Source organism: Chroicocephalus ridibundus, chromosome Z, assembly GCF_963924245.1.
Source record: "Chroicocephalus ridibundus chromosome Z, bChrRid1.1, whole genome shotgun sequence".
Classification (NCBI taxonomy): Eukaryota; Metazoa; Chordata; class Aves; order Charadriiformes; family Laridae; genus Chroicocephalus; species Chroicocephalus ridibundus.
In genome coordinates, this window is record NC_086316.1 from 22,196,788 (window position 1) to 22,224,004 (window position 27,217).

The 27,217-nt window shown below is 37.7% G+C and overlaps 1 protein-coding gene across 3 annotated transcripts in view; it reads left to right on the top strand.

The window, feature by feature from the left end:
- The window catches only part of PGGT1B (protein geranylgeranyltransferase type I subunit beta), a 39,585-nt gene that overhangs the window by 9,622 nt on the left and 2,746 nt on the right, over positions 1–27,217 (top strand). For 2 of the 3 annotated variants that reach the window (XM_063320385.1, XM_063320386.1), the window contains exons 3-8: positions 4,223–4,290; positions 9,830–9,981; positions 12,743–12,875; positions 19,352–19,397; positions 20,927–21,111; positions 21,394–21,502. In XM_063320385.1, coding sequence (XP_063176455.1) covers positions 4,223–4,290; positions 9,830–9,981; positions 12,743–12,875; positions 19,352–19,397; positions 20,927–21,111; positions 21,394–21,502 — 693 coding nt within the window. Of the gene's footprint in view, positions 1–4,222; positions 4,291–9,829; positions 9,982–12,742; positions 12,876–19,351; positions 19,398–20,926; positions 21,112–21,393; positions 21,503–26,218; positions 26,906–27,217 lie in introns of those variants that run through there. The other variant, XM_063320384.1, reaches the window with a different exon arrangement.

Below are 27,217 nucleotides of genomic sequence, written 5' to 3' on the forward strand. Positions count from 1 at the left end.
GAGCTCTGTACTCAAGTAAACTAATTACACAGAGACAGTGGAGTCACACTCCTTGGCCGTATTCATCCACCATCCTCCCTCATAGCGACACTGTCACTTGTTTGACCCAGCTTGGGAGCTGGTTTGGCTTGTTGAAGTGGCAGAAAAGCATGCATTTATTATCTAAATAATGCATCTATTATCTAGTGTTAGCTTTGTGTTGTTGGTGAACTTTGTTGGCTGGGAGTGCTAGTGCCAGCCCAGTAAGGGAAGAAGATTGTACTTTTTGACAGCTGGATGCTTTGCTATACTAAGAAATGGCACCAAAAGGAGGGCTGAGACATATTTCATTTGTGAGTCTGAACCCCCGGGACCCCAGGGCATAGCATTATACTACATCAGGGACCTAAAACGATCTTCTGTCAAAGTCTAAATTTAGATTTGTAATAATGCTTCTTTTTTCTTCACTTGTGTGTGAAGTATTTTTCAGTACTGAAAAAAATGGATAAAATGTCATCGACTGTTTTTGAGGTTATTGTTACATGTGAGCTTTCTGATCATGAGTTTCCTGAGCAGAAATATGGATTTGCCTCCAACATAACTTTCTTTAGTGGCTAAATTTGAAGGATTTATCTGGATGTATAAAGCACTTTCATTTTAGAGAATGCAACTTGGCATTTTATGACATATCGTAGTGTTTTGATTTATAAGAATAATTCTTTTTTAGCTCTAGTTCAATAAGAATTGCTTATGCTTACTTTTATCTGCATGTACTGACTGTTTCAGCCTATGTTAAAGCTGTGATTATTTTTTTTTTATATTAAGATTTTGGTGATGTATGTAAGGTTTCTTCTGTACTTGGCAAAATGAGAAAAGCCTTGGAACCAGAGTAATGCTTAAGTAACCTGAATGGGAAGAAGTAGTGGTAAGAGTTATCAATCTTGCCATGCAAGACAAATCATAAAATATAAATAACAAAAATTTTCTGTCTGTAACAAAAGAGCTCTCAGGATAAGCCATCTGTGGTCACCACGTGGAGCTCTGTTACATGTCTTAAGGACTTTTCTAGCTGATGCGCACATAAGTAACGTGGTTTTCTTCACAGGAAAGTCTCAGCTCTTGGTTGAAGTGTGGGGTCTTTTGGTTTGGCAAAAGGGTCAATTTTCTTAAGTTCTGTTGTTGAATGGGAAGAGTTTTTCCAGGCGTGTTTTGTTCAGCTTGCAGTAGTCATGCAGTGATTGATGGAACATTTATTACCTTTTGCTCTGTCTTAAGCGCTTTCAGAAAGTGGTTAAATATGCATAACTCTGAAAGCGAACACTAGGTGGTACCATTTCATAACTGCAGTTATACTTGATGCTTTAGGAGACTGCTGGAGCTGAACTGGTCACTCCAGTAGTTTTTTACAAGGGACATGAACTATGTTTATATCCTTTTAATTAGGGTATGTTTAATTTCTAACTCTATTGCTGCTTCTGACAGGCTGTTTGTGGTTCAGGAAAGTAGGCAAGAGTCTGATTAGCACTACTAAGCTACTACATAAGATAGGTAGTACAAGTACTTTGCAATGAAATAGTAAAACCAACCTCACAGAATGTGAGGTGATGTTCATAAACTGAAAGACAGTGTTTTTTCCCTTATTCCTCTTTGGTTCCCATTTGGTTTTGAACTCGTATGTTCACAGGAAGCTAAAAAAAAAAATTGAGACATGACACCAATGTGCCATAGTCATCTGGTTAGAAATGGGCTGTTTTCACTTCCTGTTTTATCACTTCCTTTATCAGCTCAGCATTCTATTTTTTAATTCAAGAATTGGAAACTGGAAATTTAGCAATTCACTTGTAACGCTGAAGGTCTAGGAAGCATCTATTGCATGCACATTAATGATGTGGTTTTGTTTGGAGGAGGGGATAAAACTCCCTTTAAAGATTATGCAGTAGTAAGGACATCGAAGAGCTTCAGTTTCTCCTAGGAGCCAGTGCATAAAGTCTAGGATGGTAGATCAGAAGTCACTGACATAAAGGCTCAAAATAGATTTTAAATCAATGGTAGCAATAAAGTTAGAAATCCAGTATTTTAAAATTACCAATTCTGGGTTTTAGTTGACAGCAGTTTAGTAGTACAAGAAAAGTTTTAAAATATTACATGAAAATTGAACACCTGAACGGAAAAATAGATCCTGATTTCATTCATGTACTTTACTCTCTTTTTCGTAGTAGCTGTCAAGTCAGAAGCCAAAGTGACCCACTAACAGCACACTGCATGTGGGTTTCATACCTCCATTTCTACCTTGATAATGAATTATAAGCTACAGTCTAAAAGGCCAGTGGTGGGCATCAGTCTTTCTGGGATGAATCCTTCCGTCTAACAACTGGCAGCTGAGTTCTGTTTGACTGTAGAGCTGTCCTAATTGTAGCACTTTCATTTGCAGCAGGCCAGAACAGCTGTGTGCCAGTGGGCTAGCAACTGTTTTCTGCATGAAGAGTGTCTATATTAGTGCTATTTCAAAGTGAATTTTGTAGTTTACTTAAGCATTTAAGACACAGATTGATTTTTTTTTTTTTTTTTTTTTTTTTTTTTTTTTTACTGAAGATGGACCAAGTGAATGATGATTTTTTTTCTACAATGTTAGCTGGGAAACCTGGTATTTAAGAAGTAGGAATTCTGTTTTTCCTCTTACTGATTCATCCACATTTCCTTATTTTTCAAATTGTGGTGCTTTTTGGGCAGTGCCCTTCAGGACCTTAGATTAGTCCTTAAGACTTACATTTATTGTGCATTCCAGAACCTGTTACAACATGAAATACAAGTATTTGACTCCAGGAGTTAACAGACAAATGTCCTCTGCTGAGAAGATGTAGATTATAACAAAATATACCAGTTATGCATTTTTATGTCTACAAATACAGTGACTCTTTCTGTTTTCTTTTAGTGGGTAAAACTGTAGCAGATACCAGTTTTTGATGCAGGCTGAAATTACTTCCATTACACCTGTAGAATCCTTAAAAAGTACTCTTAATTGAAAGGTAGAAGAAGTGGAGAATAGAGGTGGGGTTGTTTTTTTCTGTTAAATAGTAGTTCACTCCATGTAAATTACATCCAAAATCTTGTCTGATACAGCAACTTGCATACAACCACATTGAAGTACTTAGACTGATAACAGCTTCTAGTTTAAGTGTTGCATACATGCAGAGTGTATTTAAAGCTAGAAGCTAATGTGATGAGAAATGATAGCAGAACTGGTAGACCACATTGCATAGTGATCTTTTTTAGGACTTTCAGCTTTATAGCTATTCTTGTTTGGTTAGTCTGGCGCAATTTTCCCTAATCTCCATGAGGATTTTCAGATTAAAGGCTGAAGAGCTAAAAAAAAAAAAAAAAGCAGGTGAGAGATTTCTAAGAACACCCAAATGCAGTTGAACTAAGGCACTCATTAGGCTTTTACTTTCAGAGGCTGAGGAGTGAAGTAATTGAGTTCTTGCTGTGCAGAAGCAGATCTGAGTCCTGCAAACCTGTACTTAGCTCAGCTCTAGACAGTGTACAGTGCACGCTTCTGTGTACTGCATGCTCAGGTACTCTGACACATTTAAAACAAATTATACTGAATCACTAATAGAACTCTTTGATAACTACAGTGTTCTTCTACCTGTGTTTTGGGTGAGAGAAGAATGACTCCAATTAAAAATTTGCCTTTCACATCATTTTAACTATTTCACTCTGACAGTACTGAGTTAGATCGGTGCTAGCTTAAAACTGCGAACAGTTTGTTTGTCCTGTTGCATGTTGTACATGTTGCAAAGGATCTTAAAACAATTCTGCTTGGGAACAGACGGTATTACCAGGCAGGAATCCAGAGAGGGAAAAAAACCAAATCTGTTAACTCTGGGCACTTTCCCAGAGGAGTGATTTTTTTTTTTTTTTTTTTTTTTCCTTGTGAGCATGTAAGACAATTCTGTACTGATATGAACACTATATTTCCACCAAATCAAAAAAATCTGTTGCTTTTTCATTATAGCAGAACTGAATTTGCTTGTGGTTTTCTTTGGTTTGTGGGTTGTTGGTTTTGTTTGTTTTTTATTAATCAGACTGAGGTTGGGAACATATTGAAAGGGACATGCAAAATTTAGCAACCCTGTGAATAGTGTTGAACTAACAGGTCTTGATCTGACCTAGAAAATTATGGTTTATAATGAGTGTTTCAGCAAAGCAAGTTAGTTGAGTCTTTCTTTTTTTATCTTTCCAGGTTCAAACTTGAATCGCTGTGGCTTCAGAGGCTCTTCATATTTAGGGATGCCATTCAATCCCTCTAAGGTCAGTTAAGTGTGTGTGTGAGAAGTATTTTCAGTTAGGCAATAAATGATCTTGTGTCTTTTGCATAACATTAACCGATAATAACAGAATATCTGGGAAGCAGGAATTTTTGCACTGTTATTACACTGAAATGTTTGCAGAACTGTTAAGAAACATGCGTAAGAAACATACTAAAATGATACTGCTCGAGTTTCCAGGGCAGTGAAGAAACTGGAATACAAATTGTGGCTTCTCTCAGTGCACTCTGCTCCCTCTCTGATCTGTTACTGAAGTAGGGAAACTCAAGAACTATCACCTGGTAGAGAAGGGCAGAATTGCTCTGTATAAAGTGGTGCAGCACATGCTCTTCCGTATTCTTCTTCCTGTGATGAAACATGCATTTTTGATTGCAGCTGGTATCCATTCAAACATAGGCAAATCTCTGCCCATCCAAGTTCATCATGATGATAAGAGAGGATGCTTTGAAGCCTGTGGAACTGAGGTTCAAAAGAGTTAAATCTACATACAAAAAGAATACAAGAATCCCTTAATACAAGAGAGAGGGGAGGTTAGAAGAGGCTACTAAAGATAGAATCATAGAATGCTTAGAGTTGGAAGGGACCATAAAGATCGTCTAGTTCCAACAGCTCTGCCCTGGGCAGGGACACCTCCCACTAGACCAGGTTGCTCAAAGCCCCATCCAGCCTGGCCTTGAACACTTCCAGGGAAGGGCATCCAGAACTATAGAATCATAGAATGGATGGTACAGAAGGTCTGATATGGTTGAAAGAGGGAAATAGAGGCCAGCGTGCAAGAAGGACTGTGAAAGAGGTACAGTAGTTCTATCCTGTGTTTGAGAGCAAAGAGTCAAATCTCACTAAAGAGTGGATGAAAAATCTGTGAAAAGCACTAAATTATCACCAAGTATTTGATTTTTGTGGTGGACAGATAGCAAGATTTTAAATATAAATGAATTAATCTTGGGATCTGAAATTGAAAGCAAGGATGGACATCTGATACACTATTAACTGTAGTTGAGTGTAAAAATGGTTGAACTAATGAATACGAAGGTAGTACAGCAGCCTATTTGGGCTTTATTTGTATTTACTCTTAAAAGCATGACTTTATGCCAATTAAAAATCAGCTGCATTGACTACGGTATCTTTAATGAATTTAGGACAGGCTTCTCCACAATGCCTGAGTTACTTTGTCCTTCATAGCAGAGGCAGTCTAGTAACGCTTCTTCTCAACCATGCGAACTTTAGAGGTGTTAGTAATTATCTTGTGAAACCTTTGAGACTTGCTGTACTCTTTTGCATTTGTAAAAGCCATTCCAGCCCTGCTTTGTCATAGCAAATTACCAGAGGGCCAGTTTCTAAAAATTTTATGGATTCTCAGTGTTATGCAAAAAACTATTGTTTTCTTGGGTGGTGGTGTTTTGTTTGGGGTTTCTTTTTTGTCTGAAATGTCCAATTATTCTGATTGTTGCCCCCTCAAAGACATCCTGTTACTTGGGCTCATGTGTTTCGCTGCATTAGTGTGTGAAGTATACGTTGGTGTGTGTAGGTACAACATAAAATTTTATAAGTACTGTCACAATGAGCTTGAAATAATTACATGGAATTTAGAAGATAAAGTGAATAAAAGTGCACTTCAAATTTGAACAATTATGATTAGTGTACAGAATATATTATTCTTCTATTCTTGTTCTTCTGGTGAATATTTTTTTTTTTTTTAAAACCACATGTGGTGAACAAACATCTGTTAGGCTCCCAAAAGGTTCCAGAATTCTAGAGTAATTACACGTACGAAACATCATGTTGGCCTTCGAGTATGCCTTGTAGTAATTCCTGTATGATCTCATATTTGATACTGATCCTTCTGGTTTAATTTAATTTTATTGAAATATTGGCTGTATTTGTTGGGACTTTTTGGCCCTAAACCAAATGTTCTCCAGGCATTGGACCCTCTGTCACTTCCACTGGCTTTTTTAGTAATTGCATAGTAAGGTATCCAGCAGTACACCAACTTATCGTATAAAAAATTTAGTTACTTGGCACATGATAATCCTGTGATAAGAGAAAACTGTTAGTAGTTAAGGTAGTTGTGTGACCTACAAGCAGCTGTTCTTGAATGCTGAGACCATCTGCCTGATTCTCTGTGTGATGATTTTTGAAAATCGTGTATCTTAACAGTCTTTTCTGTGTTACTTGTACCTACATGTATGTTTGTTCAAGGACAGAAGCACATGGCAGTACTAATTTAGCTGTGAACTTCACAATTGTGTGTACAGGCAGCATACACTATTGTTTGCTTTATATGCATCATACAAGTATAGTTTGTGCTCTTTATTAAAACTACCAGCTTGCAAAATTTTGTACAGCTCTGGTGTTGCTGAAACTCTCTATTTGGAAAAGGAGTGTGCTACTGGTACGTGTTGAAATGTTTGCACAGAAAAGGAAGTACACATAGAATTTTTATGTTGTCCAGGTACTGTAGTGATTGATACAATTTGTTTGGGCAGGATGGTATTATTTAGTTTCAGGACCATACAGTATATGTGCTTATAATACTTCGTCTGCAGCCTGTTTTTACTGCAGTGAGTCATAGTGGAACAGAAATGCCTTTATTCTTAAAAAGTAAGGGCCCAGTCATTTAACCATGTTTGTAGGCTACCAAAGCTGTACAGGCAATATGGAATTAGCATGCGTATAGAAAAGTACAATTAAAAAAATAAATCTTGTGAAGAAGGAATTTTCAGTTACTTCATGTAGACACTGTGTGGAAGATTGTCACTTGAAGGAGAATGTTGTTTGAGAACTATAGATACCTTAGAAAATATCCTGAATACCTGAACACGGTTTTAGTAGTTGGAACATTTGGATAGAGTTTTTGTAAATACGATTTTAAAAAGCAAGTCTGAATATCCTTACAATAAACTTTCCTTGCTTGGTGAATGTAGTCGTCCTCTGGAGAAAATATATTCAAAAGTAAAGGTGAACTGTTTCACTGTATCTATTACTGATCTGTTATTCCTGATGTCAGTATTGATATGGAGTTGAACTACCTATAAAAGTGTGTAAACAGAGCAGTGGTGCACAGTGAACATTGATTTGCAGGCTCTGGCATTTTCAGTGTATTGTATGAACTGAGCAGAAGCATCTTCTGTACCAGGTTATTCCAAGTAGGGAGAAATTAAGTGTTCTTCTAATTCCAGTTTAACTCCAATGACTTAAGTGTTTGTAAACTTAGTTTTCTTTGTAGTTGCTGGTGGGAACTGCTGGGACACTTTGTAAGGAGTTGGTCCTAATATTGGAGAAGCTTTCCACGTATTTTTCATTGGCGTGTGTGTGTCTTGTATTTTGTTTGACAAAACATGTGAGAAGCTTTAGCTTCAGAGCTGGGATATTGAGAATCCTTTTAGGGTAAGAACTAGTTCAAATTTGGCTTTTTAGAATAGAGAGACTTGCTTTGCTTATAAGTAAATTAATGAATTACATTAAATGAATAGTTCTCTGTGCAGGGCAAATTTGTGGCACCCTATATGTCTGGATTTTTGGAGCAGAAATTTACATTTGAAATAAGTTGATGCATCACAAGGGTCAAGCTGGTTATAATAATTTTTTTAAGGGGAAGGTATTCTGAAAGGAAGATTTTTGGTTCTGTTAGATTTAAAATGTTTAAAATTGATATCATAGGCCAGGTTGCTCCTTCTGAGATTAGAGCCACTCAAGTTAGAAAAACATGTTTCATGACTGCAGTAACCTGTTTTTTCTAACAGGTTTTTCTAACCTGTTTAGGGGCACAGCTGTCCTCCATCTGTGGATTGCCCCATGGGGAAATCTGGGACTGGGGCACCTCTCCCACAAGGAAAGGCTGAGAGAGCTGGGACTGTTCAGCCTGGAGAAGAGAAGGCTCAGGGGCAATCTCATCAATGTATATAAATGCCTGCAGGGAGGGTGCAAAGGACAGAGGCAGGCTCTTTTCGGTGGTGCCCAGTGACAGGCAATGGACACAGACGGAAACACAGGAGGTTCTCTCTGAACATTAAGAAACACTTTTTCACTGTGAGTGACTGAGCACTGGCACAGGTTGCCCAGAGAGGTGGTGGAGTCTCCATCGTTGGAGATACTCAAAAGCTGTCTGGACATGGTCCTGGGCACTTGTCTCTGGGTAACCCAATTTGATTGAGCAGGTGGGGTTGGACCAGATGACCTCCAGAGTCCCTTGCAACCTCAGACATTCTGTGACTCTGTGTGTGTGACTGGGGGGTGTGCAGGGCAGGAGACAGTCATGGGGACACTGGCAGCTCAGGGATAGGAGTGAGAGCTGTTGAGATTTGTGCCCGCTTCTCAACAAAGAGTCCAGGGCTGGAAATGAGGGAGAGGAGGTGGAGCTCTCAGTACTCACTCCCATGTTCCCCTTCTCTGTTGCGTAGCTAGAGCTTTGTCAGTGCTGCTGCAGCCACTTTCACCTTGTTTTCTGCCTCCCTTTCCCAATTGTGTTTGATTGCCTAGTGTGAGAACAGTCCCTTGCTGCCTAGTGGGTAATAAATATTTTTCTCCCAGCTTCTTATTAGAAACAAAGCTTCTTGGCTTTGGAAATAAGCATGGCTTGCCTGAAAAAGACCATGTACATATAATATAATCTTGTTTATACTGCTTTTTGCCTGTGTTTTTATGGTGAATTGCAAAATAAAAATGGCAGCTAACTTGGTAAGAATCCTAGTAAAATGTGGTTTAAAAACTTGCTTGTTTCTACTGTTCAGTAGAGACAAATAACTTTATCTTCTTTAAAAATTTGTCTTCCAGCTGCTCCAAATTGAACCATCCCGAGTATCCAAAGTCCTCTTGTTACATGTGGTTTCTGTTGTCATGAAGCAGTACAGTCCGGGATGTGCCTATAAAATATCAGAAGGAAAAAATAATAATTTTAGCACAGTTGTATTAATCCCCACCCACCCATTATTGTGACTTGTATTGTGTAACTAGTCAGCATTTAACTCTCATTTTAGCTTCTCAGTTGACATTATTTGCTATATAAATACTTTGTTTAAGCTCTGATTATTGTTTTGGAATAGACATGAAAGTAGATGTGAGGCTAATTTGGTATTGCTTCAATTGACAGAGAGATTACTAGTAATCCCTCACGCTGCTTTCTGCTTGTAGATCATTAGATTGTAAAGCCTTTGTGGAAAGCACCTCCAGAGGTTTGGCTGATTAACAGTGCTTACCCAGCTGCCAGGAAGCTACTGCCCAGTCGTTTGTCAGGGTAAACTTAGGCACAATTAAGCACATCCCATCTTTTTGCTTAACTTGCATAAATACCAGTCTTGGCAAAACTTTTTTCCAAAGCTTCCTGCTGACCAACTGTTTACAAGGGTAGCAGAGCTGTGCAGAAAAGTTTCAGAGAAGTTGAGTGGGATGCCTTTATACCGTAATGATTGCAGGGAAAATAACTTTGTTTACCTCTTATTTTTTAAAAATGAATGCTTGACTGTAATATAAGGTCTTACGATGTTTCAATATTTATTTCCCGCCCCCCCCCCCCTTTTTTCTAGGGTCCAGGTATACCTCATCCGTATGATAGTGGGCACATAGCAATGACTTATACAGGTCTGTCATCTCTGGTCATTCTTGGAGATGATTTAAGTCGAGTAAATAAAGATGCCATACTGGCAGGACTGAGAGCTCTCCAGCTGGAGGATGGAAGGTAAAAGATATTTTTATATTCTGCAACTCTCCAGAAGGTTAATAGAAAACTGAGGCGCGGAATGAAACATAAGAAACATGTCTTTTATGAAAGTAACTGTATAATATTTTCTTACTAGTAGAAAATACTTTGATGGGTTATCAGTAATAGAACACAAGCGAGTTTACAGGACCAAACAGCATTTTGTGTATGGATTTGCTTTCGTATTCTAGAATGACAATGTTTGCTTACAACTGTAGATACCTATAATTGGAAAGTTAATGGATTGGTTTATGTCTTGGGGATAGTAGTTTTTCTGATCTGTCCTTCACGTAAGTGAGGTTTTCTGTGTTATTCTCTGTTTTTTGCAAGGCCCTGGAACAGCATTATGATGATGTTTGCTGTGCTTTGTGGGAGGCTGAGCTTTGTTTAATTCTGAGAGATTCAAGATATCAATATACAAGATGAATTAGCCTATATATTATTTCTAACAGGAATATAGTATTATTAAACTTCATCGTGAGAGACATTCTTTTTGTATGCATCTTTTAATAGATGGTATATACCCCCTGATCTACTTTAGTCGGGGGATTATTTTGTTTGGTTTTTTTAATGCAGGTTGAGACTGGTAGCTAATGAAAACTTCTGCTAGAACACATGATCTGTCAGTGGTGTTAAATTTTACTGAATGTTATTTTTGAAAGAGAACTTTAAAAATGCAGAATTATACCAATGTTCTTCCTGAAGGAGTTATGTTTGACCTCACAGTGAAATTGCTGTCACAATTTATGAGTTAAGAAAGCTTTTGTTTTGGTCAAATGGCTTTGTATCATCTAGACACTTTATATAATCAAAACTTTTTTTAAACACAGGTATTAAATTGCAGTCTTTGCATGTGTTTTTTAAAAAGAAAAAACAAACACAAGCCACCAGAATGTTCAGAACGTAAGCAGTGAATATGAACTAGATGGTGTACAATTTTCTGTTATTTATAACAGCAGATTGACCTTAATAGGCCAAGTCCTAATGCACACGTACAGATGTATATACATGTATTTGTTGATCTGCTGTAGTTTCTTCAAGCACATGGAGGTGCCTGTTCCATTGCTCTTAAGCATTCCTATTATAAGTCGGACCATTTTTTGTTGTTAAAATATATCTGAAAGGAAGGAGTTGCTCCCTGGCATCTTAGAGTAATTACTTGTCATCTTGCCTGGTTACAGTAATAAGCTACATGCAGTTAACCTCTTCTACGTGTTTGTATCACGTAATGTGCAGTCTGATAACTCTTATACATGGTTCTGTGTTTTGTAGTCCCTGCTGAAGAGTGCCAGCTAGACCCTAGAGAGAAAGGAGAGTACTTTGCAGGTCTCTGGCATAGAATTGTTACTTTGGCAGGAGTCAATTTCCACTGTAACAGACATTTTCCACTTAGAAAACTGCTTTTACTGCCCCAAAGGGGAAGGATGTGTGAAGGCTAGAACTTGAGCTAACATCTTGTCCGGATAGGAACAGCAAGTGAGCTGAATGAGGGAAAGAGACATTTTTCTGTTGTTACCCTAGCATAAGTATGCTAGTCTGAATGAAAGACATGTGTGAAGTAACAAAACCAACCAAACCAAAAATTAAAAATTGTAGCTATATTGCCTCTTTTTACATTACGAATAAATGTGTGTATTTTGATTTCTGTCCTACCTTAGCTGAATGTGATTTGAAGTATCTGGATAACATACAATGCAGTTATCACTTGAGGATGGAGTGAGATTGTAAACCACAGTACTGGTAAATCTTAAGTGTCCTGGTTTTCCAGAATGTCCTGTGCCATGTCCAGAAAGCCACAGAGGTCATCCCCATCTCAGCTGTAAAGAGCAAGGCATGGCACTGTTGCAGTTAGGAAAGATGAAAGTATCTCCCACTAAAGGGAGATGAAAGTATCTCCCACTAAAGGCTTTTCTACGCAAGAGGATAAAGGGGTACATACTTGAATTGCAGGGTCAAAGAGGGAGTGTCATAGTGGTGATGGTCATGCTTAAAAGGCTGTCTTCAAAGTCAGAAGTACCTTTTTTTTTTTTTCTTTATTTTTTAGAGATCTGACAGGGGGACTTATTAAGATACTCTGTTGTGCTGGCTTCTTGCAAATGATTAATTCATAAGAATATTCCAACTAGCTCTTTGAACAAAAAGGAGGCTTGTCAGACAGCAAATCACAGCATTCATTTTAAGGGTCTGTGAGAGAGCACAGAATTGTACGTAGATAACCCAGATAAAACAACTTTAAAACGTTCATAGAGTTTGAAAAGATTGTAGCCGTAAGAAATCAAAAACTGGATTGAAGGTAATTTTCACCATTTATATTAGAAACTTTAGTAATAACAATTACACTTATACATACATGGAAAACTGATCCTGAAGTTGCATTCAGGAAAGAAGCTATGAAGTTTTCTAGGAAGGCAAAGAATTCTGCTATACATCAGTCTGTACTGTGATATGTGAAAGAATGTAAGCATTAATGTCTTTGAATAAAGACACTGTCATTGTATTGGTGAAAATAAAGTCATCCAGGACCCTAAATGTTAGCAATTGTATTCATCTTGCTTGGCTTAATTAGAATCATACCTTCTAAAAAGAAAGCTAGCATAGTTTAGGGTTATATTTATAGGAATACTGTAAATAGAAATAACTAATTTTGAAAGGAAAAAATTACGCAATTCCTTGAACTGCTTTTTGTATTTTCTGATGTAACAGGCTGTAAGGTGTATAATGACAGAAAAGTTTCTTTCAGTTTCTGTGCAGTGCTGGAAGGAAGTGAGAATGATATGAGGTTTGTGTACTGTGCTTCCTGCATCTGCTACATACTCGATAACTGGTCAGGCATGGATATGAAAAAAGCGATAAACTACATTAGAAGAAGTATGGTGAGTATTCACAAAGTGTTATTTCTTACTACATTTTAAAGTTACTAGCTGTATTTCTTTACTGTGATTAAAAATCTCTCCATCCAAACCAAAATGTTTTAGTAATTTCTTTCTCTTCTGTTCCTACTTCACTGCGTTGAAAATGCAAAAGAACATTGTTTTTGCATTTTTATTTTCATTGTAATGTGTGTAACACCACAATGCATTTATTTGGTATGTTCGCTGCAAATTAAATATGATATTTTTTTCTTCCAAACTCTAAAATTGAAAGCAAGGTTTTGAAAACTGTTGCTTGCTGTTCCTGTAACTTGAAGTGCATAACTAAAGCACTGCATCAATAAAATCCTTATATTTCAATTAGCTGTAGTCCTGCTTTTTAAATGATATACAGAATCAAAGGAAAAACTAATAACTGACATCAGTTCAAGCTTAATAAATGTTTCCAGATATGCACTTCATTATTTATTTATTAAGTGTTTGGAATGAAGGAAAATATTGGTATATACATTTTTTTCTGTGTCTTTGCAAGCTGTCTTCATATTTGGTTGGAGCAAAAGTGTTTTCATGTTGTTTTTTCATGTTTTCATTAGTTTAATTGAGTTTCATTTTCCGAGATTAAAACAAATTATTTTCAAAGAAGCTGAGTAAGCTTGAAAACTACAGTTCCCTGAATGTGAGTAAACACATACAGTAAACTCTTCCAGTCTGGAAAAAAAAGAGGCAAATTTATGATGACATACAACTTCTGTTGTAAATGAGTATGTTTTAGTAGTTGCTGTCAGCAGTGAGATTTGTAAAATTTAAGTGAGAAACAACTCTAAAAAAGACTTAATATTCTACCTCAGACCAAACTGGTTTTTATTCTATGTTTATTTTTAAAGGAGGTGGGTAGATGCATAGGCATTTCTTACTGTACATCACAAGAAGCTTTCTGGCACACTGCCATAGACTAGTTGGGAACATAATTTTCTTTGTAAGTTATTTTTTTAAAAAAATGTAAAATCAGTCTAATTCATACATTGTGCATTCAGGACATTAGCCTGCATACTAGAATGGAGAGTATAAGCAAAACTTTTTACTGTCACACCTACTTGCTTTCAATGCCTTTTAATACGTTTCTACTCTGCTTACTCCCCTCAATGCCCCTCAGCAGGACAGGGGAGAGAATAGGAAGAGCAAAAGCAAGAAAACTCGTGGATCGAGGTAAAGACAGTTTAATCTAAGTGAAGAAAAGGGGAAGAAAATAAGTGATGCAAAGGCAATCAGTCACTCATCACCTCCCACAAGCAGACCAATACCCAGCCAGTCTCCAAGCATCAGCTGCCTTGGAAAGACGCCTCCTTCCTGCTCACCCATTCTTCTGCTACCCCACTTTTATTGCTGAGCATGAGGTTACAAGATATGGAGTATCCCCTTGGCCAGCTGGATTCAGCTGTCCTGGCTGTGTCCCCTCCCAACTTCTCCAGTCCCAGCCTGCCCGCTGGGGAGTGGTTAAGTGGAAAAAAAGAGAAAGCCTTGATGCTGTGCTTGGTGCTGGTAGTCCATCCAACAGCTGTCCCCTGCAACCTATGTCTCCCTCACTTCTGGCAGGTCAGACTGCAAGCCCCTGAGATTTGTGGTCCCACTACAGTTGCTGGTATTCAGACCACCTGTCTTACCCACCAGCTATTTGGGCCTGAAGTTTGCTAGTGTTCACATACACAGACACTGAATGGATAGCACGCGTCCACTGAAGATTATTAAAAATAGGATTTAATAAGTCTTGTACTGACTGAGGTGATCAAGGGCAGGACTCAGTGATACAGCACACAGACCAGCAGCCTGGTCATGCTCTACTAGCACCCGTTATCCCATTTTCCCCTCTGTTTTCCCTTGCTTGTTCCTCCCCAGTCTGCTTTGATCTTTGCCTTTCTCACCATTGGTCCTTTCCCTAGCCATCCCATAATAAGCTATGCACACCCCTGCATTCCTCAGAAAACACCCCGTAACTGGTTTTATACAACCCAGAATTTTCTTCCCCTGCATCCTATAAGAGCCTCTGTACCCCAGTAGTTAGCAGCCCACTTTAGTTAGTATGAGTTTCCGCGGTGAGGAGATGCATGCTGGCTCCTCTCTGTGGGTTTCATCCAGGGATGATGATTTATCTGTCCTCCTTTCACAGTCTGAGGGAGCAGCCAAGTCAGGGCATTCGCTTTTCACTGATTAGGTCAGGAAAGTTCTTCCTTCTCTGATCCTTGATGGGCCTTTGTGTTAGTACTGAGATTGGCCTTTAATCAGATAGTTTAGCAGAGATGCAAAAGGAAAATCAAATACTAAGAAAGAATAGAGAAGAAAATCAAAGAGCAAAATCCTCATTGTGTTCTATACATCACATGAACTATTAGCATTTTGTACACGTGAGTGCAGTTTTGGTCCCAAAGGAGATGGTAGAACTAGGAAGGGTACAAAGAAAGTTGAGTTGAATTGTCAGAGGTATGAACCAGCTTGTGTAAAAGGACCATTTAGTATACTAGGACTCTTCATTCTGTAAATGGGATGATTAAGTGGAGTGTGACAGAGGTATGTAAAGTAATAAGTAGCAACTGAAAAGATGAAGTGAGCAGGGAACAATTATTTCTTTCTAAGAAAACAATTAGAGGGCATCATATGAGGCCATTAGTAGAGCAGGCAAGTAGAGATCTTCTGAAAGTTTAGACCTTTGAAATGGCACTGGAGATTTACTGTCTACAGTGATCTTGAACCAAACTTATAGTTTGCTTCTAAGCCTTAGCATTCATCCTTGTATTTGCAAATTCAAATTTCTATGTTCCTGCTGGGAAAACTGACACCACTTTAAAAAAAAAATAAATAATTGATGTCGCCACAGAAGAAGACCTCTTGAAAGGGCTCTTAATAATAGTTCAGTTGACCAGTGAAGTAAAACTGGGATCTGGGCATGGTTGAAGTCCAGAAGATGCTGTGGCTTATCACAAAGACTGGGTCTTTTCCTGTCTAGCTCGGAAGTATCTTGAAGAGATCCTGTAAGCGGTGTTCTATAGGCAGCAGCCTTCTTAGCATGTGCTAATGTGTAACAAGAGATGCTATATTTTTGTCCAGGTTTACAGTGAGTTGGTATATTGACTATACACTGTGTTCAGTAGGACTTCTTTAAAAGCGTTGATATACAGTTAATTCACTGCAGAGCTGTTATGCACACGTACAGTAGTTTTGTCTGGGTTTTCTGGGTGTGCACTGTTTGGTCAGACCAGTATTTCAATGCACTAACTCAGTTGCAAAGTGTCTGGCATTTCTAGGCAAATAGACAAAATCTTTGCATCCTGCTTGGTCATGTTGTAGAGTTGAAGATGTGTTTGAAGAAGTCTTAAATGATCAGGGAGTGGCCCTTTGAAAAATCATTTCACAGTGGTGGCTGTTCCTTCCTCTCATTCATCTCTTTCCACAGCCTTTCTTGAGATGTATTCCAATTCATGTACCTATCACATGAACCAAGTATTTCTTAAGGTGTATTTCTTAAGTACAATGAATGTGAAATGTGGTACCCAAGAATGTTAGCTTGATTTCTCCTGTTAAGATTTCATAGATGGTGCTAAAAATAACCTATATATATTACAATTCAAAGTAAATTCTATTGGAGATTCTTTCATTTTTATTCCTTCTTTAACTAATTATACAGTGAATATCGCTATAGACTCTCTGGCAAATGCTTATCCCTGTTTTGCTATGATGTTACCTCGTTCCGGTACTTCCATTAATTATAAACCAAAATAGATCGCATTGCTCAGTAGTTAACTGCTGTGACAGAAAGGTGTGGTTTTGTTTTACTGTCATATGCCATCATTTGCACATAGATGAAGCAAATGATAGTTCACAAACTTTTTCTCACTTACTTAAATTGGCATACATGTGAAGTGGAACTAATCTGGATGGGAGAGTAACGTGACTGGTTAAACACTAATCTTTGTAGTAAGCTTCTGGATACTTTAGCTATTCGTTGGAATTTATTTTCTTTACTGAAGTAGCATAAGAATTACGACAGAGTTCAATACAGCTAAAGGAGGAAGCAGGTTTGTGTAGTAAGGCATGTCAAGAACAGCGCAAGATTGGAATATGAAACAATGGTGTTGCTTTATTCAGAAAAGTAACTCTGTTAAAAAGAGCTGAATCTTCATACAGAATGGATAGTCCTCTTGTTATCACATGACTAAAAAGTGTTTGTACAATATTGATGACAAAAATAATTCTGGATGAGTTTTATTGTCAGTGAAATAGTCAAGTTCCAGTCACACAATTTCTATGAGCATAGGTTGATTTTTGGCTTTCACATTCAAGTCAGGTAGATCACTAATCAAAAAACAACAGACACATACAACGCTGAAATTTCAAATGAATTCCATAGCTTCTAAAATACTGCTTTTTGCAACATTGTTTGGCTTATCACAAGTTTGTTTTTTAAGTAGAGATATTTCAAGAAGCTTTAAGTATAGCATCTGCTTCTAGTATAGTAGAGTCCTCTTGAAACGCAGGTATGTGAGTCTGTTGATATAATTAAGCTGTTGTGAAACTTTCAGACTGTGAAGCAAATGTACCCAACTGGATTTACACATTTCCTCAGGATAGTATTTATTTATGCAGTTTCCATGTTGCAGTAACCTAGAGCCTCTTTTGCATATAATTTCCTGGGTCTTTTCAAAAAGACAAAGAAACAAAAATATTTCCCAGGTTCCTTAATGCACACAAGTCCCCAAAGAGCAGCTGCTGTCTGTAAATAGGCACCAGTCAGCCAAAGGTCAACTATTGTCTATTAAAATTTCAAGCTAATTGTACAGCCCAACATAGTACGCTGTCTGGGATGCACACTTAACAGCTTTTCTCCAGAGCTAATTACTTCATCATACATAAAGCAAACCACCTCCTCTTACAATTAATGTTTGTAGAGTTAATTAGCTTTGCCAGCATAGCTTTACTAATCAGCTTGCCTTTGCTTAGCAATTACTGGGCCTGCGGAGTGTGGCAGCACAGTTGGATTGCATTCTCAAAAGGCAGTACAAAGACTTTAAAGTAACTTTACACTGTGCGTTTCAACATTCAGATGTTCATAGGGATTACTTAAAATTGACTGGTTCAAACTTTAGAAGGTCAAGCTGCAGCTTGAAGTGTATGCATCAGATGTTAGTCTTTTTAGTTGCTTCAGCTTTCAGCAGCAACTTAAAAAATGAGGAATATAGTTTTAATGCAGCTTCTTTGTCTGCTACTGTTTCCTTTTTTTCTTTCCAATGTCAACTTTAAAAACAGATCTACAAAATAATCCTTAGGTTATTCCTAAAGACATGCTAGGTCCTGTAGCCATTCTTTGGTTAGGACTATGGGAGTCATTAGGGGTCTATCAAGGTGTCCTGTATCTAATAGCTACTGTTAAATGTTTCAGAGAAAACATGAGAAATTCATAGTCAGCACTATGACTGGGTGTGGGGAGTGGGGTGTGAGTTAAAATTGTTTTCTAACTGTCTGATCAGATATTGAAACAATCATTAATTGAGCAGTTAATATAGAAGATGTAGGACCTGTGTGATTCGGTTTCAAAAGTTAAACTTCATTTCTGTTCCTGCTAAACAGTTTGTTAGTTGTCCAGTGATAATTTATTAATTATTCTATGAACTCTTGTAAAATAAACATTTTCCATTTTATGAATAACTCTGATGTCTTTTTTCTTATCATGCAAAATCATTCAATGAATTTTTAGGGAAGAAAGATCGTTATTCCTACATACACAGTATCATCTGCTCCTAGACTGCTTGTAACATACCTGTACTATATTCTTGGTGCTTTGTTTGTCAGACTCGAGTTTCTCCTTTTTCTTTCACTTAAAGTGATTTTTCAGCATTGTTAAGGTGTTTTTTAACAGTAATATTTTATAGGGCAGGTTAATTTTAGTCTAATAGTATGCTTTATTATGTTGTTGCTTCTGGTTTCCTGCCCTCCCCAGTCTTCATTTTGTTAATGCCTGATGTTCTTGTTCCTTACTAAAGCATTTCTTATACTTGAGTATTGTACAAACAGTACTACCTTGTATTTTGCCTTTTTGTATGTTAACCAGCTTGTGGGTTAGAGACAGATTTAATTTATCCATTTAATTTTGTTTGAAATTACATATCCATTTTTTCTTTTTATAAAAAAAGTTGGGTTTTTTCTGTAATGGTTACCTGCATAACATGCTTTTCCTTCTTGGCATAGACCTATTTACCCATTTTCAGACTTCTAAGACACGTCACAACTAAAATGAACTCCATGACATGAAGTTGTAAGAGCTGCCTGCATTGAAACAAGGCTGATTTGTTAACTGCTTTGTGCCAAGAGCTTTTTTGAGACGCAGTTCGGTTAAATGGTCTGATGATAATTTTGCTAGTAAACTGAGAAATTGCAATGTCTGTGACAGTGATTTTGTTCTGAAGTAACTGGATTGTGGTTTTTTTCTTCAGTCTTACGATAATGGCCTGGCACAGGGAGCTGGACTGGAATCTCATGGTAAGAATGATAAAATGGTCTACACCTATTTTTAAGACTGGGATTGAAAACGCTGTGAGAGGTGCAGGGTATGTCATGCCTTTCCTTCTTTTCTGATTTTAAGGAAGTGGGATGAGGAAGACCAAATCCAAAACATGCCTCGGGATATCATCTGTCTTCTTCCCTTGGTTCCAACTTAATATCAGACCAGATGGCTCTTTTTATATCAACTCCATTAATCTTACCACATTAATGTTTTGTTGAAAGGTGTTGGCTGTGGATTTATCTGCAAGAGACTTTGTGCAATGCACCTGATAATCTCCAGTTTCAGCAGCTATTAGTAAAACCTAGAAATATTTCCTGTGATAGATTACAGCATCCATTGGGGGCTCAAATCTTGAAGCAGCAGTTAATTTTGGTAAACAGTTGATAGTTGTGAAGACAGGAATTCCCAAGAGACTGGTATTTTTAAGCAAAGTGTTTCTATGACATGAAGTAGTGGTCTGCTTGTGACAGAAACTATTGACTTTTATGTGACTGATCCTACATCTATCATATGTTTGCTATCTTTATCCTTAGTATTGAGTTTTGATAGGATTTCATCTTTTTTCTTCCTGCAGGATGGGTAAAGTTGAGAAACTTAAATTATACCCCTATGTATTTAAAAAAATAGTTAACTAAGTTACTGTAGAACACTAGTAGTAACAGATAGCATTACTTCGGCATCCTTCTCCTGCTACATGTCAGCTTCAAAATGAAAATAACTTTAGGGTTCCTGGGGTCTTCTAGCACCACGATAGTGTAAGAAACTTCGGGCCCAAGTCATGTACCAACAGCCTTATGATGTTTCCTAGGCTGTAATTTTACCATATTGGGTAATAGACTCAGGATGAGTTTTGATGGGCTTTAAAAACCGATGGCCGCATTAGACAGACACAGAACATGAGTTTCTCTTCTAATTCCAAATTTTACCGTGCAGTTTCCTTGACAACAAAAAAATCCTTAGAAGCATAATTTTTGTTTACTACAACCATGACAGTCTAGCACTCTTTTCACAGTATTAACCATGCTTTTAATTTTATTTTGGCTTTCTGCTCATCAGACACTCCTGTCTGTTTATATCCTCTGGGGGATAGCGTCTGAGACTGCCTTTGGCATCTCTGCTTCAGTCTGATTGCTGGCATACCAACAGCTTTCTTTTTTAAGTTACATATGAAGAAACGTTTTCTGTTGCATTGCAGTTTGCCTATTTCGAGACTGCTGTGTAATGTAAATTGCACAGCACTGAGAGGCAATCCAACTTTAAGAAAATTAATTCAGGTTTATTTGTGCAAGAGTTGGATTGAGGCTTTTTCCCCCTCTTTGACACACGTGCTGAACTAAAGTGTTTTTATTTATTTGGATTTTAGACTTAAAATTAACACTTTCATACTTTTAGAAATCCAGTGATTTAATTGTTACCACCATGGTTAAAGTTCTGACTGAGATCATACAGGCTTCAGTGAAAATCTGGGTGTCAAACCATTGCAAAAACAACTCTCTCTTCACAGGTGGCTCTACGTTTTGTGGTATTGCATCGCTGTGTTTGATGGGTAAACTGGAGGAAGTTTTTTCAGAAAAAGAACTGAACAGGATAAGAAGGTGGTGTATAATGAGACAACAGACTGGCTACCAGGGACGACCCAACAAACCTGTAGACACTTGCTATTCGTTTTGGGTGGGAGCAACATTGAAGGTAGAGTACAGAACAGCTACAGGATAGTTACTGACTTATTTTGATTTCTCTAAGTGTCTTACCGTTTCTTTGCTTGAAAGAGTTACATGTTTGACACAAGTGCATGTACATCCACAGACCACTATAAAGGTCTCTCATCCTGCAAAAAAGCAGGATATGGAGGTTTACCAGATTAGCGTTATATCTGCTGTCACTACTTATCTCATAAATAGGGCCTATATTTTAGTATTAAAAATATATTAATATTTAGCGTATTACTGTAATGGTCTAATTTCTTTTCAGCTCTTGAACATATTTCAATACACGAATTTTGAGAAAAACCGAAATTACATCCTGTCAACTCAAGATCGCCTTGTTGGTGGATTTGCCAAGTGGCCAGATAGCCATCCAGGTAAAGTTAACTTTCACAGTTACGGTGAGTGTGTTCTCAGCTAGAAATACATTCCAGCAGTCAAACATCCGAGAGGTGTAAAGCGAGTTTTCACCTCAGTCTCCTTCCAAAAATCGAAAAAAATTAAAACAAAAAAAAAAAAGTAAAATGTAACGAGATTGTTGTGATTTAAGTGGAAGGAACACAGTGGTACAGTTTTTCCCTTTGCAGCCACAGAGCAAGTGAGCTGTTGTTTAGACTATTGCTAAAGGGGTATCACTTTCTGTTTAGAGCTGAACAAGCCTTTCCATATGTGTATAACTGTCGCAGTTAAAGGCAATATTGTGCAGTGGGTATCTCTGTAAATCACCTGAGTAAAATATTTCAAAAATTTTGTTTCCTTAATAAAGGAATCTTTAACACTTATTTGGAAGTCATTGATGTATGTAGAAACAGGCAAAGTTTACATAGTTAGATCTTAATGATTTACAGATTGTAGTTACACGTAGCAATTACAGAGAGTATATCTGAAAGTTAATTATTATCCTTTTGGAATTGGATAATTTGAAGTAGTGAAGAACTTGAGAAGATGCTAAAAGCTTTTAGTTTGAAATAATTTTAAAAGATGCTAGAAACCAATGAAGGCATTGCAAGCTTGTGAAAACAAAACTTCTGCCTCTAGTGTTGCTCAGTGACATTTTGTACAGGGAAGATAAACAGTCTGTAAACTGACCAAAGAAGATAAAAATGCAGTCATAATAAAGGATGAATCTGTGCTCTGATATTTCATCCTTTCATCATTTTATTTTGAACAACAGTTGAGAATTTTTCAAGGTGGACCCACAGTGAAAACACAGTGCTTGTGATAAATGTGCTGCACCGACTCCCCTGAAAGCCAGTTTAGGATTGCTGAGGACTTAACTGAATTTACTCTGCATTATATAGCTCAGTCAGTATCACTTGGAGAAAATATTTCTGTTTCTTTTGATGAACCATTTACTTAGTGAGCTAGTAATTAAAAAAAAAACTGCTTAAGAGCCCATTAATGTGCAAAGTTCCTTAACCTGTCTTTTGACATAGGTGTGACTGTTTGAGACAAGATTTGAGAAAGGCAAGTCTACTAATAAAGCTGTTTTCCTTTGATTTGTGGTGTTTCAGCCTGAACACTGCTGTTGCCTATAAAGCAAGCTTTTGCTGTCTCTTTTGTTTGTTGTGTAGGTGGGCTTATTGCCGCGTTCTTTCCTCAGGCAGACGGTGACATAAGTCTGCTCATGTTTTGAAGGAGAGTAAAAAAGTTTATGCAGTTCTAATGTGAAGAATGACTATAAATGCAGCATTGCAGAGATTGTTTTCTATGGCACTGTGATTTCTTTGTCACACATACAAAGCTGAATTTCCTACAAGCTAATATCTGAAGGGCAAACTGCCTTTTGATCATTGTATGTCTCCACAATAAAGATCTCAGGTGTCAGCCCAGCTCGAGTGCTCTCAAAAGCCTACTGTTGATTAAGCGTACAGAGTCTCGACTTCAGTGTAAATGCAAAATGTGAAGGTAACGAGAGTGGTATGGGTCATCTTGCAAAGGAGTTAATAGTTCTGTTGAGACTCAATATGGACAGAAATTATTAATTCTCCTTGAAGCATTTAGCATTTGTAAAGCTGATAGCAGTAGCCTCAACTTGGTTTTCTTGCAAAACTCAGATGTGACAGAATATTCCAAGTGAAGTTGGCAAAATAAGAGTGTGCTGGTTTTTCCAAAGGTGTTTTCTAAGATAGGTTCAGAATTTTAACTTCTGCAGCTCCTACTTAATAAAAAGCTCTGTTTAAATTTGGATAGTCAACCTGCCTTTGCTGTGCAATAATGTTCTTAGTAAGAAGACTAGAAGAAATTGCAGAAAACTGTTAAGGGCTTGTGATAATCTATGTATTACATGGTCTTCCAAAGTTGCAAATAATTTTTCACAACTCATGTTTCAGGGAAATATTATTTTGTAGTCCTGATGTTCCCATGCTAACACACATCCAACATTGTTGGTTCTGGAGGCCAGTAGCATTATTTAACACTTTGTCTTGATTTTAAAATACTGTTTGGACCAGCGTGCTTACTGAGCACTCAGCTCAGAAAACTTTATTGCCTTTCAAAATGAATCTAAAAAGTCAGAAGACTCTTAAATGCTAGTAATTCTCATGAAAACTTGAGCTTCTGGGTATCACTGTAGTAGTAGTATTACTGTTTTATAAAGCAGGCACTGAAGGTAGTAGGGAGACTCAAACCTCAAACCAGAGCTGAACACGTACTGTATTTGTTGTGTTCTTTGTTTACAAGTGACTGATACATATTTCATGTTAAGCATTTAGATCCACTACCATGTGTTAATACTACTTGTTACAAACATTAAACCACATTAATGGGATTTAATGGAGTTAATTTTCTCCCTAGCAGCCATATGGTCCTGTCTTTTGGATTCATGACCAAAGCAGTGTTGATAAGGCGCTGATGTTTTAGCTGCCATGGAGCACTGCTTACACAGTGTCAAGGCCTTTTCTGTTCCCTACACTGCCCTACTAGCGAACAGACTGGGGGTGCACAAGAAGTCGGGATGGGACACAGACGGGACTGCTGACACCAGTGACCACAGGAGTACCTCGTAGCACATGGCATTGGCTTAGCAATAAAAGCTGGGGGAAGAAGGAGGAAGGGAGGGATTTTTGGAGTTGCAGTGTTTTTTCTGGGAAGTGGCCAGATACCTCCCTGCCAATGGGAGGTAGTGAAAGAGTTTCTTATTTTGCTTCACTTGCACCCGTGACTTTTTCTTTCCCCATAAACTGTTGTTCTCTCCACCCATGAGTTTTCTCACATTTACTCTTCCTTTCTTCTTCTCCCGGTGGGGGCGAAGTGGGGGAAGTGAGCGAGCAGCTGTGCAGTGCTTAGCTGCCTGCCAGGATTAATCCACAACGTTTTGCTCAAACACATACCTAAGCGATTTGGGTTTTTTTTTTCAGACTAGTGCATAGGTCATGACGAGATTTAAATAAACTTTTCTTTTAAATTACTAGATGTACTGCTGCGTGCCCCAGGAGGTTGCACTGCAACTCTGATAGATCTTGCTTGTTAGCTTTAAATGATACGCAGTATAAAAGAATTGGGAGCGCGTGTAAATTACAGCTTGTGCAAGAGAAAAATCAAGAGGTTAATGTAAGAGTGAGAGGATGAATATAAGTGTGCACAGTTACTATGTGTAAAACGCTGAAGTGAGATGTACTCTGGTAGAATTATAAATACAGTGTGCTTTGTTATGTTTTTAAGACAGCAGCCAAGAGGTTGGGAGGTTGCATGCTGCATTCTGCCTTTGAGTTACTTATGAAACAAAATGTTTGGACCTATGTTTTTAGACCTTGAAAAGCTTAGTGTATTTCATGGCTTGAAACAGAGGAGTACACAGGCTGCATATGTGTTCTGGCTAGAACTAACTTGAGTATTAAGTTAGAATGGATTTGTACAACTGTTGAACCTTGTGGTTAAACCCACAAATAGCCGTATACAGGTAATTAGGTTTGTATATGGTTTTTAGTGCATATCAACGCATCTGTCCGCCAGGGTTAATATATGGTATTTTCTGAAGTTGAGGTCTCCTTGCCTGACATACTTTCTGCAAGGTCAGTAGAGACTGTATGTGCTGAGCATGCTTTTGTCTGCTGTTTTGTCTGTTAATGCTGAGAAGCAGAAGTCTTCTTCCAGAATCTGTCTATCCAGATACGTTCTTGTAATACCATTTTAGTCAATATGAATTTACTGAAAAGATTACTAAGTGTTGAGAATTTGTAAGGGCAGTTAGGCAATTGTAAAGGCATATTAAGTTCGCATCCTCTTTCCATCTTTAGCTTGTGATTTTATGGGCAGATAATCCAATCTAACGGCTTGCTGCTGCCTGGAGGAGGCATGCTCACTTCTCTCCCTCCCAGCTTCCCCAAGTACAGCTGCGTATCCTTTCCCCTTTTTTTGCACTAGCTTTGGTGTATATCAAAACCTTCTGCAAACCACTTTAATTCACTAAAATGTCAGCAAACTGTCCATTTTTTCCTGCTTGGGTTAATTTTCTTCCATCTTTTTTCAATTGCTTTAGGTCATGGAGGGTGCTCAGCAAGCTGTAGTGCTGGTATAAGGTAGGCAGCAGGAGCAGCATGGGATAGGGGAGTAAGAGCATCCCTTTCTTCTCGCAGTCATCTGTTATGGCTGATCAAGGCACCTCATGAATTCCTATCCTTAGGGTGTTCTCTCAGGAAGGGGAGAAGTTTAGGTAAAGTAATAGCTTCTTTCATACTTCTAAATCTAGCTGTTTGGCAGCTATTGGCACTAACTTTGGTGTTTCGGTAGTCAGCTGTTGACCAGGTAATCAGTCAAAAAATTTTTCATGTTTGGGAAAAAAAATAATTGCTTTGTGAACAGAAGTTATTTTCAGCTCCTCAGATTTCCATTGCTGTTTGGCCTGAGCACTCAGAAGAAATAAAGTAGTGGGCAACAATTGTTATAAAACAAAACTAGACTCTAGTTTTAGACATTGCAGACGATCAGTTCATGCTGATGGCTCTGGGCAGAAATTGATTTCTTCTGTCAGAACTCAAATTTAAAATGTAGCACCAGTTTGTTTCCCTTGGCTGTGATAATTATGGGGTGTTGGAACACTTGGCTGTGACAGCCTGATATAAGTTTCTTTTTATTTTCTGTCCTTCTTTCAGATGCTTTACATACATACTTTGGGATCTGTGGTTTGTCATTAATTGGAGAATCTGGTATTTGCAAAGTTCATCCCGCCCTGAATGTAAGCATAAGAGCCTCAGAGCGCCTTCATCACCTTCATCAAATCTGGAAAACAAGAAATCTAAAGACGACATACACCTCTCTACATGACTGATTTAGACTTGAATTAGTTCCGGTAGCATAATTGTAGCCCAAGGTTAAAAGCCATGTATAACCAATGTGCTCTTTTAAGTGCTGGAGTCATACAATCAGATCTGTGTTGCTGGCATCACTTCGATAGGGAGTTGCCTTCAGCAGGTTATTCTGCATTGTGAAAAAAGGAAATATTTTGATTATATAGAATTTTGTCTCCGCAGACTGTAAATGGCTCTTCAAATGGCTTTACTTCTAAGAAATCCCTTGAGGCGTTTAAACTTCATTTCTTTGAATTTGTGCATACTGTGTCAAAATATATAATGGGGAAGTATTTTCAAAATCTGTTTACATATCATACAGTATAGCACAGAACCTTGTAGTTCTTTATGATCATAAAGTTTGACATATTTTTGGGTAGAGAATCTCCCATATTAAGTCTCTGTTAAAAACTATCTTTTATGGTCTACTTTCAGATTCCATAAACTTTGTTAAAAAAATAAATAAAAAATAAAATTATTTTGTGCAATATACTGGACTTTTAAAGTTGTGTGGTCTTAATAAATGAACATCACAGTTCTTCTGAGTAGCTTCTACATAGATGAAGTGAATCGTTAGTCAGACAAAGAGTTTTTATCTGAAATGCTCTCCATGTGGAAATCAATGAGAGTGTAGCGTATTGATGTATGTCAGTAAGAGATATTTAGCACAGTCTTTTGGAAGAGTAGGTGTGTTCGACAGTAGTGTTAGAACCTTGTTTCTGAAGCCAAGTCTTTGCAATACATTAAAATTTTACAACTCCACTCTAGTTATTTTTTTTAGACGTATTTCCCTTTTAGTTTGAA